This window comes from Primulina tabacum, chromosome 18, assembly GCF_025594145.1.
Source record: "Primulina tabacum isolate GXHZ01 chromosome 18, ASM2559414v2, whole genome shotgun sequence".
Taxonomy (NCBI): domain Eukaryota; kingdom Viridiplantae; phylum Streptophyta; class Magnoliopsida; order Lamiales; family Gesneriaceae; genus Primulina; species Primulina tabacum.
In genome coordinates this window covers 3423907-3439339 of record NC_134567.1, presented here as the reverse complement: position 1 = coordinate 3439339, position 15433 = coordinate 3423907, and the positions used below count along the sequence as shown (strand labels likewise).

The following is a 15433-nucleotide window of genomic DNA, read 5'->3' as shown; positions in this document are numbered from 1 at the left end:
GAAAAACTTAAGAAAGTAAGTTTGGATAAATTAAAAATCAAATATCAATTTCCGAATCCATTGTTGGGCCGTTATTTTTGAGATACAAATTAAAATACAGAACATTGGATTTTAATTTTGGATATAATCCCCGACTTTATAAAACAAAACAATGATCAGATATTTAATTAATTACGTTGTAAATACAGAACACTGGAGCACAAGACAACCACAAGACAACTGTTTTCTTCACCAAAGCTACTACCAACAACAAGCTAAGGATCCCAGGCATCCTTCAGAGAATCCATTCCTAGGTAATTTTCTTTCCTTCCAAAATATGCATACAACTGTTTTGAGGAGCCGATTACATTTGAGATAAGTAAAGGTTATACCTGTTGCGTGAACGTTGGAAAATTTCCATATCTATTTTATACAATGTGTTCTTCTCATCTATCTCACGGGTTACCTCTGCTAGCTCCGACTCCCTCTCTACCATGCATTTCGAAGCTTTTAACCTCGTAAGCGAAACGGGCATCTTGTTCACAACTGGAAATATGACATCAGGTGTAACTTGCTCCCTGATTTTAAAAGTAGAAAATTAAGACAATGTTTGAGAATTTCTGTGGTTTGACATACAAAAAGAAAACAGGTTGTTGTGTATATATTTACCAGTTGCCAAAGGATATTAGTCCGTTTCGTTTCATGATGCCACCGTCTAAAGAGATGGCTCCATCCCTAATGCAGGCACGTGCCATTTTCATACACTGCTTGTTCTCATATACTTGAAGCTCCCCAAAGAGGCAGCACAATAACGTTTGTCGGGTACTAATATCATTTTTCCTTGTCCCGTGTGAATGGACTGCTTCCATGTTTACCAAGCGAACGGCATATCCAAGAAATCCGTGGGGGGTACTACAGCCATTTGGCAAGGTAGGCTCCTGCAAGGAGTCCAGATTTTGGGAATCACTTTCCAACTCGTTTCCATTTGTCCTGAAATCGTCATCATTGAATTTTGAAAGCAGAGATATTAACCAAGTTAGTATTAATTAGAAGTAGATATATTAACCAAGTGTAAGGACAATCTTTGTTATCCAGGACACCTACCATTGTGCCTTTATTTAGATCAAGTCTTGGAGAATGTGATGACAAATTTTAAAATTGTTACTATGATGCATTAATCAATTGTGCTGATTCTGATACCTTTGTATCCTCTAGGCACAGAGTAAGATATCTTCCACTTGAAGATTGTCCAAACTTGCTAGAGAAACGAGTATCAAAGGATTCAGCAGCAGCATAGTTTTCACACACAATTGCGAGCATTTGATCCTCACCGAGATATTGTGCCAACATCCTACACCGACCAAAAAATACAGCTCAACTTTACCATGAATTCACCAACTCTAAGTTCAGAGAAACAAGAATTAACCCAACCTGCTAAGCTCAATGGTCTGTACTGATCCAAGAAGAGCTACGACACCAAGTACGCCCTTTGGCCTATCTTCCAATGCTAGTTTTCTTAATTTGCAAAGAAAAGCCGATGCAGAATCACCTCTGCTTTCAATTTTCTGCTCAATGCACTCTTTTCCAAATGTGCTCAGCGCATCAAGTTCTATTACAAGAGCTGAAAAGGAGTCTGAGTCCATGATTATCAAGAATGTAATGAAACTAGAAGACTTCAAGCAGAACAAGCTGCTATTTCCATAACCTTTATTAAGTATGACTGATAGGTGTCACAAATAACTGAGCCGGTGATGCCGATTTATTAACCGTGCTATGGAGATAATTGCTCCAAATGAAGAAATTTTTTGTGGACAAAAGAAAAAGCTGGAATCAAATCATCATCATAGCATATTCTCACTAATTACGAGGTTAACTACATGGATGTTAGTTCTCTAAACTAAGCGATTTTCTATCTCTTATTAGACCATAATCTAAGATGATAATCACCTTTATCCAAGTTTACAGAAGTCAATCCCCCTCCTACTCCTTCCATTAACCTGTCAATTTAAGAAATGTCGGATTGGGATCGTGTTTAATCTCCTATTCACATCACCAAACCATGTTACGCGTCTCTCCTTAATCTTATCCTCATAGCTCATAATCCTTTCATTTCTAATTCTACATTCATCTTAACATATACATCTTTGTTACCCCCATCTTATGCATATGTAGTCCTGTAGTGGCCCAACAAAAAAAGCTTGTATCAAATAAACAAAAAAAAAGTGAGCACCTTGGAGATCTGATATATGTTTCTGAAGTGTTGACTGCTTCTGTTTTAGCATCTTTAAATCACTTTCATGATTTCCAATTGTCAACCCACAGTTAGTAAGATCATCCTCAAGCTCCTAGAGCATAAAACTCTTCTAAGATGTAGAAAATGCAGGATATAGGCACAATATTATCCTGAAAAATCAACTTATGCTGGCAACTTCAGACAGAAAACCAAATATCTGCAAATACAAATTTACCTTTAAGCAAATCAATGAATTCCCAGCAAAATTGCTTCTATCCCCAGAATTTTCGTTCTGGGCATTCTGATGCTCCGGTTTTGGATTCTTTAAACAACTTGAATAATCCGAATGTAATATATTTTCCTTCAAACCTTGTGGAGAAACATTAACAGGCTCGATATCTGGAACATCGAGGACGGGTGTCCGAGGGAGTGGCAGTGCATTTCTGAAAGAAGCTTTGGGAAAAATTTCAGGATCCATGTAATCTTCATGATCCGCTAATTCCAGATTCTCTCCCCGATCATTTTGAACATGAACCTACATACAAGAATTAACTTTTGTAAGTGTGCCATAACAACTGAACTAGAAGTATTGATGGAACTGTCAAAACCTCTATATCCACTTTCAGATCTGGATAATGTGAGTGAAAAGCTGTAAGTGTGAAAATCCCTTCTCTCTGAGGAAGATGAATAGAGCGAACAGTACTGCGTCCACGGGAGAAGCTATATCGCACAAAATTATCCATATCCATTGAATCCGACTTTAAAATAAGAGTATGAATTTGCCCATGTTTCTCATTATCATTTATATTTTCATCCACAACACCATCAGCATCAACAATTTCAAACAAAATATTCTCCAATTCAGAACCTGCTTCACAGTACTTGAAAATCTGTTTCCAAAATAAATAACATTGTAGAAAGGTTAAAAAAATAGTAGAATGAAGCAAACCTACAGGAAACTCAAATAAAACATCGGGAGTTTTTATCATTAAAAAGTTTCTCATCTCTCCGTCATTGGTGTCGGGAGGGTGCAATGGAAATGGTTTCAAACCTTTGAATCTGTCCGAAGTTCTCTTCTTTCAGTTTGAAACTCCATTTTGAATATGACTTTGTCTTTGGATATCACAGAGAGAGATACTGTAATAAGAACATATAACCTTAAATTCTAGTTCTAGAATAACTTAAATTCTAGTTCTAGAATAAGAGTGCTCGCATGAAGAATTATAAGCAAGTAGAAAAATTCATTCAAATAATTTTCCAGAACTGATATAACATGATAAAACTTCCTGTCAAAAGAGCTTTATGGTTGGTGAATCGGAAAATGGAAGCTCGCTTCAGAATCCTAGCTCGTGAGTTTTATGCACAGCAGCATCCACTTTCCTTAATTCTAACACCTTTGCTAGCATTCATTCAATCACGCTTAGTTTTATTCGGAGTAATTTATGTAAAAAAGTAAATTTCGAATGAGTCGTATAGCTGCCACATTAAAGTCAAATGTCAGGATATCTCAGGAGATTTATCATAGGTAGGAAATGGAAAAAATCAAGTTCAGGCTGAGAGATTTTGAACACTATCAAGTTAAAACTAGCAGATGTAGAACACAAATGCGAAAGAACAGAAGAGGATAAAGCTGATTACCATCTTTGCCATATCCCTTGGAAACTTTAAGAACATCGCTCAGGTCCACGTATCCCCTGGCATCTACCTGTCAGCATAAAGAATTCAGGTTAAGAACACAAATGTCTTGATATATTAGAAAACCAAAAAGGCAGGCTTAATGATGCAACAAGAGAAAAACAAATAAATATATGCAAATAATAATCCATGCTTCTGTTTCAGGACTATATAAAAAAAACCAAACAACTTATTCAATCTTGTTTTTTTACTAAGTCTTTTGGTTGATTCAATGAAATAAAACTTAAGATAAGTCGGTCAAAGTAAAGCATAAAGTGAACCTTGTAGCCAGATATGTTGTTACTACTCTATATGAATCTCATAAAGCATTAGGTTTTCCATCGAGTTCACATATACCTTTTTTAACTGCCAGTTGCTGCCAAAAGTTTTATTTTGACTATGCACTCGAAAAGAGTACCAAAGTTCATATTGTACTTCAAAAAATATACTCGTATGCTTGTCCAGACAAGTGAACAGACCATTTTGTTACAATCAGTAACCACATTGCGGACAGCACTGCTGCCATCCAGAAAAGAGAATCCATCAACTCGCAACAAAATATTCTCATCTTTTCCTACGTGGTTGCCATATTCATCAAATACCTGCATAAAGAGTGAAGTTCTCATTATGAATGCAATAATAGCAATTCAGGTTCGACTCCAAATTTCCATGATTTCTGGTGAAAATAAATCTTTGTTTTTGTATACAAATAGGAGGATACTCATCAACTACTCAATAATCATTCACCTAAGCCAGACATTATGAAAAAATCTACCCTTGACTGACATAAATTTTACTGATAGAAATAAAAAAGGCATACAAAAGAGGAATGAGGATCAACATACTTCGAGTACCAGCTTCTCAATTATCTGTCCCGGAAGCAATTGTTTTCTTAATTTTGGTGGAAGAGTGGTTATTATTTTTGGTGATCCTGGAAGGACTGTCAATAAAAAAACGTTCGAGTGAGAAATCAATAGGAAATATATACATATATATATATACATAAAGATCACTTATGTGATGCAGAAACCATGAGGAAGTCAGAAAACCTTGACAAGGACAATTGACAGATAGTGCTTTGTCTACAGAACTTATTTTTAAGTAAGCCTCATATTTTGGACGAATCTTGTCCAAATCATGGCATTCAACAACAATGTTCTACAACAATTTAAGCAAAAGTAAAGCACTGCACAGTGGTTAATGAACTTAAATTTTAGTGGAGAACTATAGTTTTACCTTAATTGTCATGACTGACTTATCAGCTGTTACTTTCATGTGACGTACTTGAGCAAGAACATGGCTGCCTTTAATGAGTTTGATAGTTGGTCGTGGAGTGCTAGTGAAAGGGAGCCTGTTATTGTATCGATCGTAGCATGCTATGGAAATAGATGGGGTGCGACAACCAACCCTGTCCAACAAAATTCAAAATTCACCTCAGAAAAATTTGACTGAAAAAAAGATGAGCAATTTTTAGTTTCAGACAAATTACAGGATTTTTCTCCAGAAATTACTACAAAAAGATTTATACAGAAGATTGATGAGAAATGATTATTGGAAGGACCATATTTTAAAATTAAGATTTACTTATATGCATCAAGAGCATCCTTGAGCATCAAACCAATTATCATTGACGAAATGTTATTAAAAAATTTTGTCGAAAACATCCACAAGTACACTCAAATTACCAAAATTCTTGAACAAAAGGAGAAGACAATTGAAAATTTTCATATATAAATAATATTCTAAATTCTACTAAACAAGGCTGATCGTATGATGATCAAGGAAAAGAATGATTGAATCACCACAAACAGAAAATTTGAAGGGCCCCACCTAATTGTGCATTGGGAATTCTGATTATGATTCACAAGTCTCCAACTGCCAATTTCAGCCAATGCCTGAACTTGCACTGCTTTTTGAAAATGTACATCCTTCACATCAGCCTAATAATTGAAGTCGCAAAAGTAGAAGTGCATCACAAATGGTTCCACGTCATTTTATTATTCAATGAAAAACATAATCTTTCTTGTAGCAATTACCAGTGAGAATAAGAATGTATAGTAGCCAGCTTTCTGAAACTTTTCAATTTTTGAACTCAAAAGAAATATGTACAAGCCTTGTAACCCCTTGTGAGATGAGGGTTTAATCCTCACAGAATAAATATGACCACTTCTGGCACTCTCTTCGACTCTGAAGTTGACTTCTAGAATCATCTCAAAATTTTCTCTGACAATGAACTTTTGATCCAATCTTTTAGTACTGGAGGCAGAATCAAAAGCCTTTGGTCGCACTACAGCAACAATTTTCTGAGGGAATGCATTTCCAGCTTTTATAATATTGGTAGGGAATCCCTGTAAAGAAGTACATAGTTAACCAAACAGAAGCCGTACAAAGATGGTTGAGTTTGGTACCGTGGCATAGGTACTATCTAAAAAAATTGAAGTAGAGAAGAAAATGGTTACAACTAACCCCTCCAATTTCCAATTCTTGGCATTCTTCAAGACTTAATAGATCAATGCCAGAAGGCAATTTCTGTCTATGTTTCTCAAGTTGGCTATTCCACTCAATATCACTGACAGCTATGCACTGTTTCAATGGGTACAAGGGTCAATAACTTGACACACAAATAAAGAGTAAAACCTTAATATGACCAATATTAAGATACATGTGGCTAACCTTTTCTGAGTCAATCACACTAATTGATAACGATAGAGACTCGCCAATGTCTAGGACATTGTTTCCATTGTCTGATAGACGGCAACCTTTTGCTTCAGGTAGACCAAGTGGCCTATCAGAGGAAAATTTTTACAGGGAGAACTGTCACTAGTTCATAACTATTAACCAAGTCTCATAAGATTCAACAAACTACCAACCTGCAAATCAGTCGAGCCTCGCCTAATTTGACATATGAAGAAAACAATCAGATGATAAAAAAAAAGTGAAACCAAAACCAAAAATCTCAGAGATAGAAGGTTTGAAACATATTAATATATCGCACATCGGCAAGTAGATCACCTTGAAGATCACCATTATCAAGTAGAAAAACTAGTCACAGTCTCTCCTGATTAACACTGAACTTACCACAAGCATCCCCTGGAAGCCCTTCAAGGATTATGTACTCTAGTGTAGCAAATACATTGTTTTTATGAAATCCAGCACATGCTCCCTTCAATATTTTCATCCTCTGTCCTGCCTTCCAGCATGTCCTTTTTCTCTGAATCTCTTTATGAACCCTAATAACTAAAGTGTACACTCTCATCATGTATATTATACACATTCAAGATAAAATAAGTCGTAATCTTCAATTTTATTATTCTGAACATTTTTTATAGTAACCAAAAATGAAGAAGAAATCATTTGCTAGCAATGTAAGTGTGTTAAAGCAACATAAGTGACATTAGATTTACTCTTGCTAAACTTACCATCCGAAGATATGCCAAGCTTTTTATTCTCTGGAGAAATAAGAATAGTGGGTTGATCCAGACCACTTTCAATTTCATCATCATAGAGATCATGCATTTCCGAAATCCAATCACTGTACTGTTTTTCCAGTGTTGTGAGAGTCAACTTCTTTCCATCTCTCAAGATTTCAATTTGCAACTCTACATGACATGACAAATTATGTTTATTTCAGAAAATTTATTTGTTTTAGAAAAAAATTAAAAGAGCAATAATACGACTCAATTCAACAATTAGTTTGTAGCAAGTTCAAATTTCATTTTCGAATATGAAGAACCAACAACTTTACCTTTTCCATTTACAGGGGTCCCACTGCCAAAATTCTTCAAGGCATTGGTGTATGGGTGATGGTGGGCTAAATCTGTCTGAAAAACTTACGAAAACCAGTCAGGTGCAAATTTTCATAATTCTTTTTTTTTAGGAGGAGCCGTATTTTTTATATATAAAATATTTAACTTAAACAGAACACACAGTTTAACAGAAACAAAACACCGAAGCAAACTTAGTTAAACAACAGTACCAATCAAAATAAGACTCGGTTAAAGAGCAACAACTATCAAAAGGAACTCCAAATGCATGGCCGATATACATAACACAAATTGTATGATCTAAACAAGGAATTGAAACATCAACTAAAAGTGGATTTGAGATTTTAGACCTTTTTCATTTGATAGACCATTCAAAAACTGGTCATGAATGGACATATATAATTCATAACATCGTACATATATGAGTAAATATTTTCCCTTTTAACAGTTTCTTGCTCGTGCTACTTGGACAAAGACTCCCTTTTCAAGCCTACAAACTTGGATGATCAGGTGAAGGGGATACCACATATTTTCTCGTTTTCATTAACTTTCAAATTTTCCATTTCTTTTAATGGACATATGAGAACCCCTTCACTCAAGAGGAGAATAAATTCCTTTTGTTTACATAGTTCACACTTTTGCATTAAAACATTATTGGTTATGCAAAACATCTATTAACATATGAAAAGTAATGGAGATTATATCTTCAGAAACATCACAGCCATATCATCGACCAAAAATTCCACTTTGAAACTGAAAATTTGGTTTTGGAGCTGCCTTAATAAAATTCAATGAGCATATAGATATATGTTAATAATCAAATGTTCATAAATTTGTCAGAATATTACGATAAAAATTGATGTATTCCATTGTTCTAAACAATCTAAAATGCAACAGATGATACTTGAGTCCGTACCTTGGTTGGTGTTGGATTAAAACCAGAATCTGTCTCTGCAGCCATAAAATACTTTCCTAAGATAAATACATATACATGCCGAAAACCCAAAAAAAAAATCAAATATCCTGTTTCCAAGACCGGGTGGTTTCTTACAATATTTATACCTATAAAACATTTGACACGGTAGCGGCATCGTTTCAGATTTTGGGCCTTCTCACCTTTTTTTGCCTTTGGTTCCATAAATGGAAGCCAAGTCTGTGGAAAAGTAATATAATCTCAGGGTTCATACAAAGAAGCGTTTCAAATCAAGTAAGAATACGTGGATTACATTACATTTATTTATATGTTTTTAATTATATATTTCTCTCGATAGAGATCCAGTCATATTATTTTGCCAAGTATATTATGACACTCCAGAAAATACACTAAAATTTGCAAGGTGTTATAATAGCGTAAACATAAGCCATGCCTATGATTCTAGATTTTCAAATATGTGTTGTTGCTATAACAATTGAAATGAATAAAATAAAAAACCGTAAGAGAAAGTTGAATTGACTCACCCAGCGAGTATCTGGCAAGAGACGACCCAAGCGCCTGACAGAAACCCTGCTATAATTCTCAAAGCTCTCTCTTATTTCAAATCCATCAGCCTCTAACTTTGTAATTATTCTTGTAATACTCTCTTCACCCTGAAATCAACCAAAAGTGGATTAGTTTAGGAAAGAGCATGCATTCATAATTCCACCAACATTGGCACATGCATGCAAATAGTCAAATGAGCAACAATATCTAGGAACATTTGGATAGGAGTGCTGGTCATACCTTAATTATTGGAAAGTAAACACACCTCAACCAGGCATTTGCATCAAGAAATCCATTTTTTCCTGGAAATTAATAATATTTTTTAAGAGCCAGTCATAGAAAATGAGATGTGCTGTTCAGAGCACTCACACCATCGCATGAACAGTATCACACTTGTAATGTATAACTGAAGGCACAAAAACATGTGCTTACTTTGACAACTTGGTGAAGAAGCATCATCACTGTAGCTGAAGTGAAGTTGCAGAGTGAACTCCGGACCGTTGCAAGAATGCATGTTCGTTATGGCCACTTCCCCTCCCTCTATTATTTCAGTTAAATCAATTCCATTGACCTGCTCATTATGAAATTTTTTACCAAAGACCATGAGGAAACAGAGTTAGAGCAAAATTGTGAATTGTAATTCCAGGAATACAAAGAAAACTTGAGAACATCTTCTGGACATTTAAGCTGTATCACGATGTTATTTCCGGACTCCCTTTGCAGAATTTGTTATGACAATAGAAGATTTTCTGAATCCATCTTGACATTTGAACCACACAGCCAGGACACTGACTGATTAAGGTGTTTATATTCAGAAAATTTAATTTCCACTTAATCTTGCTACATGGAAAATCAGAGTTAACCAGTAGGGTGCAATCAATAAAGATACAGGAAACATCACGATAGGGAATTGCCAAAGGAAAACACCAAAAATTTGATAAAAGTCTCAAACTCACCCGAAATTCAATAGGTCTACTTGTCTTGCCTGACATTTCGTCACACTGCCCAACAGAATGACAAGGAAATGATAAAACATTGAAGGCAGAAATAGAAAGAAGAGCATAACAATGCGCAGAAAAACCTGAATATAGGGGAAGTAAATGTCTTTCAATTTGCACTGGAGTTTCTTTACATCCAGGGTACTTCTTTTAGGCCCCAGTATTTCAACCTGTTAACAAAGTAGACATTGATAACGATAATTCCAAGTAGCCAACCAGATATCAATATTCCCACAAAAAAAAGGAAAAAACAAAGAAATATGCATGTGATTTGCCACTTGACATGTAGAACATGTTTGTGATCTATAAAGCCCATAAAAATTTATATTCTATTCCTTTAGCTTTGATTAATAAGGCGCTCAAATTTATGCTATAACAGCAAAATTATCACAAATTACAAAACCTTTTAAGTGTGTGAACATGATTAAGATTTAGTTAGCAATCCAATTATTTTCTTTCTAACATGAACAAACTACAGCAATAACAATAATGAAATGTTAATCAAAATTAGAAATACAACATTATGTAACTAAGCTCGCGCAAGAATCTATGTACCTTCTGAAATTGGAAGAGAATAATGAAAATAAACACTGAAATTTAATTGGTAATAATTAATTAACACTTCAAACTGCTATTCATTGCCAGCAAGAGGTTTCAAAAGACAGAAAAGGGACAGCACTAGCAGCAACAATATTATTATCGAACGAAAAACAAAGTAAACTTTCACTAATAAAATTCCACTCAATCAATCAGCATTTAGCCAGAAACCAGTTGAGTATAGTCTTCATAAGCAACTCTCATATTGTACTATTCAAATATCATGTTTTTTAACAAAATCTGCATTGTGGAAAACCTGGAAGCAATGTTAGATAAAAAAGTACTGTATCGTAAAAATGCAATAGTGAACTCTCTAGTATAAAATGACAATCCTGACAATGGAAATGAGCAAAAACTTCAGAACTTCAATTTTAACTTTGCCACAGAAACCCAAGAAGGTAAAAGGTAAATAAACCTAGGATATAGCCCTATAATCATTCTTTCTACATGTTCCCAGATAGATAAAACAAGCCAGACAGTCGATGTCCCATACTGCATGCATGGACTTCACCTGAGTTCTAGAATGGATGTACATGCCTGTCATGTGCTTGAGAGATCATAACAGTTCATGTAATGCATTTCATTTTAATGCAACTCTCACCATCAAAACTTTATTAACAATGAATGTCTTTCAAGCATTGCTCAAAAACAACTATATTGACATACTCTCTTTCAGTGAAGCCACGAAATCAAGAGTCACGACGCAAAAAAAATTATAAAGAAAGGTGCTTGAATTATTGACAAATGAATCAGTACAGAGAACTGAATAGGAAAAAATTATTTGAAGCTTAAACATGATAACATGGTTGAATTGAAGATATGCAAACAATGAAGGAAAAACCGTGAAGCAAAAGACCTTTGTGAAGCTTCCATGACGGGATTTACTCATTTCATCATCAAGAGGATCTCTCATCCCTCCTTTTGTCTTCAGAGAATGACAGAAAAAGGTTCTGACTTAGCAGCTATAAGGGGAGGAAGAGCCATCAATGAAATCAAAATCAAAGAAATATGTCAGTTACCTTCCACCGGTTTTCTGTACGTGAAGGGCTTATTAATGCATCTCTTTCCAAGTGCAACGTAAAAACTTTATTACAGGTCTTGGTCTTGGATGAGACTACCGCATGCCTACACTTTATCACATTTCTCCCATGTAGTGCCTTTTATCATTTAACATATATTATAAAGTACATATACTACATGTATGTTCCTTCCATTTCATACCTTCCTAAAAACATTGTGGCAACAGGACCTCCATAGCCAAACATTCCAAAAAAAGGCTGGAATTCACCATGATAAAAAGATTAACAAGGGACTATAAAAAAGAAGAGCAAATCTACCAGTTGAAAATATAACATATTACAGCACAATTATTCAATAATTCTCCAGATTATACCAAAATCTGAGCCTCTCGCGTACTTCCCATTTCGGATCAGCCCGCAAGATACTTTTTTGATTCAAAGCAACTTCACTGAAATTTCTTATTCTTTCTTTTTGGTGGATAATCCATTAAAGTCGGATCAAGAGAGTAAAAGGTCTTCATCATGGGAACTTCAAAGAATTAAGTTTGAGCTGTTCACACAGAAAGGAGGATATAAAGCTGAAAGGGTTAAAGGCATTTAAAAGACTTTCTCAATGGTGTACCAATGATCATCCAAAGGGGTACTCATATGTGGTGAACTTCTACGAGGTTTACGAAATGCTTAAATAGAAACCTAGAGAATAATTCTAAAAATATCTCCTAAAAGAAAAAATCAAGTCGTGCTTGTCAATATTCATACATATTAACCTCTGTAGCAACTGAAAAATTAAATCATCTACTTTAGGACCATCAATTTCATATGAATGAAGTTAACAAATGACCACAAGGTAATTAATATCTTTCACAAGCACCAATAAGATAGTGCACACGTTACTATCACCATTAAATATGGAGGTTCTCCCCCAATGGCTTGTTCCCTTTCTTCTCTGTGCATGGACGATCCCATTTTTCCCCTAGAAGATGATGTAAAAAACATGAGATAATGGTGATGGAAAGAAACCTATCAAAATTTAATTGATAAGCTTAAGATGATAGCTTGAAAGAAAATACATAACATATTTAACATGCAAAATCAAACAAGCATAGAGCAAAACTAGTGAACCTCATGTGTAACTTCATACAGAAGAGGAATAAAATGATCTCTCTAACATATTATCACACTTATCAAGCTATCCATATCGACAAATCTGACCCAAAAAATACTTCCAAAAACAAGCGGTAAAGGTCTAAACTAAAATATTGAATTGTTGATGAGGTAGCTGTCGTCTCTCAACAGATAAGCATACCTAACTTTACAAGCATCAAGGCAAGGAATGGACTCGCACATGTGGAACCCAAAATTTTTTCAACATCAAAGGACTTGAGAAAAGGAACCGATTTAGGTTAGATAATCTTACAAGAAAAGTTACGAATCAAATATTTTAACAGATACGTTAAGAATGTAAAAAATTGTACCACTTTACAATTTTCTCATTCACTCCATCCATTCCTGGTCCTGTGTCGAAAATTGAAATTCTGTTTTTACATAAGTCCACACTGCAAACAATAGAAAAACATATGTGAGAATCGAGTTATGTGAGAAGATGAAGAATTTAAACTAAAATAGGCCACCTAAATATAAAAGAGATGCACAACAAAGAAAATAGACAAGAAAGCAGTTCTTTAGTTTTATTTAAGCATTCAATTGTTATGCTCGGGAATGGAGGTTTTTCCTGATGAAAATTTGTTTGTTAGCATCCTTTGAGAAAGATTATCTCCAACTTCGAGTTTGAAATCCTGATGTTTCCTATGCTTGGTTTCCCAAAGATGACAAACCAACAATTATCTAGATTCAAGCATAAGAACTGAAAATCGAATGGCATACCTTATTAATCTTTTCTCGCCTTTGTGATTTGAGTCATTTGACCACACAGCTTGCAAAGAATTATCCTAGTCAACAAATTAATACCATTGGTAACCAACTATTGATATCAAACAGAGAAGCCAACCACATCAAATTCTTACTATCAAGTCAGCAAGGGCAGTCTCAAATGTATATTCATCAGGCAGCTCCTTTAATAAATCCGTATCAGGGGTGAGATCCCACATATCCTACAAAGCCAAAAGGAGACAATCCAATAAGAAAACTACCAAGAACATATCAAGAAATATGACAGCCAAATACCCGTAGCACTGGGTTAGGAAACTCAGCAATCCTTATATCATAAAATACCAAAACTTCAAAATGAAATCCGAGTAACACACCTCATATGCTTCAGGCTCAGCCGAACCATCCTATATCAAGGTGAACACACAAATTATAAATTTGTTCAATGATAACATATATATATACTTATGATCGATTGTCTAGACATTATCTCACATTAAGCGCGAGGATATGCCGCTTATTAGGTAGCAAATCACGAAACTTCACTTCGGTTCTCATCTTATTCCCATCTGCATCCGTAAAATGCAAATCTGCATACGTCCAATTAATTCTTGTCTCGGGTTGTCCAGACCCTGTTCGTGGGACTGTATTAAAGTACTCTCTTTTGACAGCAGCGATAAACTCCTCAATGGGCATGTGACTACGAAGCTCGGTCATTTTGAGCTCAAGGGTCGTGCCATTCGGTAAAAGGATGCGGAACCAGAAAATTTTGTTAGCAAGAAGCGCATCACTTTCGACCTTCACACCTCCAAATAGATTCTTTCTAGGCCTTTCTTTACTAGGCTCTTCGTTAGGCCTCTTGCCCAAAATGCTCGGAGGTGTTTTTGAGAACATCTGCATCAAGCAAAAATCACGTAAAATACTTAATTAACCAAACTTAATAACTTCTTGCCGCTTAGTATCCTTGTAAACTACTTTCATAGAAGCGCATAACTACACAGCATCATCGTGATCATAAAGCACATAACAACACAGCATCGACGTGATCATGCACGAAATCAAGAAAACACTGGAGACAGTTAAAAACACCAACAAAACTCCGATCTTTACACAAACAAAGAAACACAAAAGGACACATGAAGTTAAACCTAACGAAAAAAATAAACTCCCACAAATACGCATTCCCTGAAAAATGGTTTCCTCCAAAAAATTTGAGACCCCGGGCACCAAGCCGCAGTCAGGAAACAACACAACGGCAAAACGACCCCACAAAAGCGAGTCTTGTTAGCAGGTAGAAGCAAGCATCTCGAGTCGACAGCCCTGAGGAAAAAATACCTTAAGTATCGCCTTTCAAGGCTCCTTACCTTACCTGGCTGATGTCTGGTTGTTGCTCCAGGAATGAGATTAGCTGCCTACAACTTCGTTGATCGACTATTATTCCTCTGAACAGAAGCAAAAGGGTTTAAAAGATTGGGAACCGTGTGTTTCACACGGCAGAAGCGCAAAAGACAGCCAGTAGAAATTCAAAGTTCGTGAACTAAAAAGAACAGAAAGGACAAGGCATGAACAGAGGCGGCGCTGCAGTGCTAACTTGCGCTTGCATGGAGATGCGCCCCTTTTCTGTTGCAAGATTGTAATCATTAATGTTTGCTTGCTTATTTCACTCACCGTTGATCTTTTTCATTTTTTATAGATTGATTTATTTAATAAATCAATTATATTTTTTTTCAGAAAATATTTATTTTTTGGTTTTATTTTGATCAATATTTTTCAAACGGACCTATAATTTTAAATTAAAATAT

The 15433-nt window shown here is 35.3% G+C and overlaps 1 protein-coding gene across 1 annotated transcript; it reads right to left on the bottom strand.

Annotated features, from left to right (window-relative positions):
- Positions 1–286: 286 nt before the first annotated feature.
- On the bottom strand, positions 287–15248 carry LOC142532712 (structural maintenance of chromosomes flexible hinge domain-containing protein GMI1). Its single transcript, XM_075639095.1, has 38 exons — positions 14996–15248; positions 14127–14525; positions 14009–14038; positions 13769–13855; positions 13629–13693; positions 13220–13300; positions 12645–12717; positions 11947–12002; positions 11745–11850; positions 11582–11650; positions 10212–10298; positions 10087–10131; positions 9563–9701; positions 9371–9432; positions 9109–9237; positions 8713–8803; positions 8567–8601; positions 7632–7707; positions 7306–7485; positions 6965–7123; positions 6757–6778; positions 6560–6671; positions 6353–6469; positions 5923–6234; positions 5717–5826; positions 5123–5294; positions 4936–5044; positions 4732–4826; positions 4366–4488; positions 3851–3917; positions 3264–3349; positions 2821–3102; positions 2448–2747; positions 2210–2324; positions 1411–1600; positions 1183–1330; positions 649–971; positions 287–557 (listed from the first exon to the last, which is right to left on the bottom strand). Exons 2-38 carry the CDS (start codon positions 14523–14525, stop codon positions 344–346), a joined length of 4866 nt encoding a protein of 1621 aa, XP_075495210.1. The 5' UTR covers positions 14996–15248; the 3' UTR covers positions 287–343.
- Between the last annotated feature and the right edge of the window lie 185 nt (positions 15249–15433).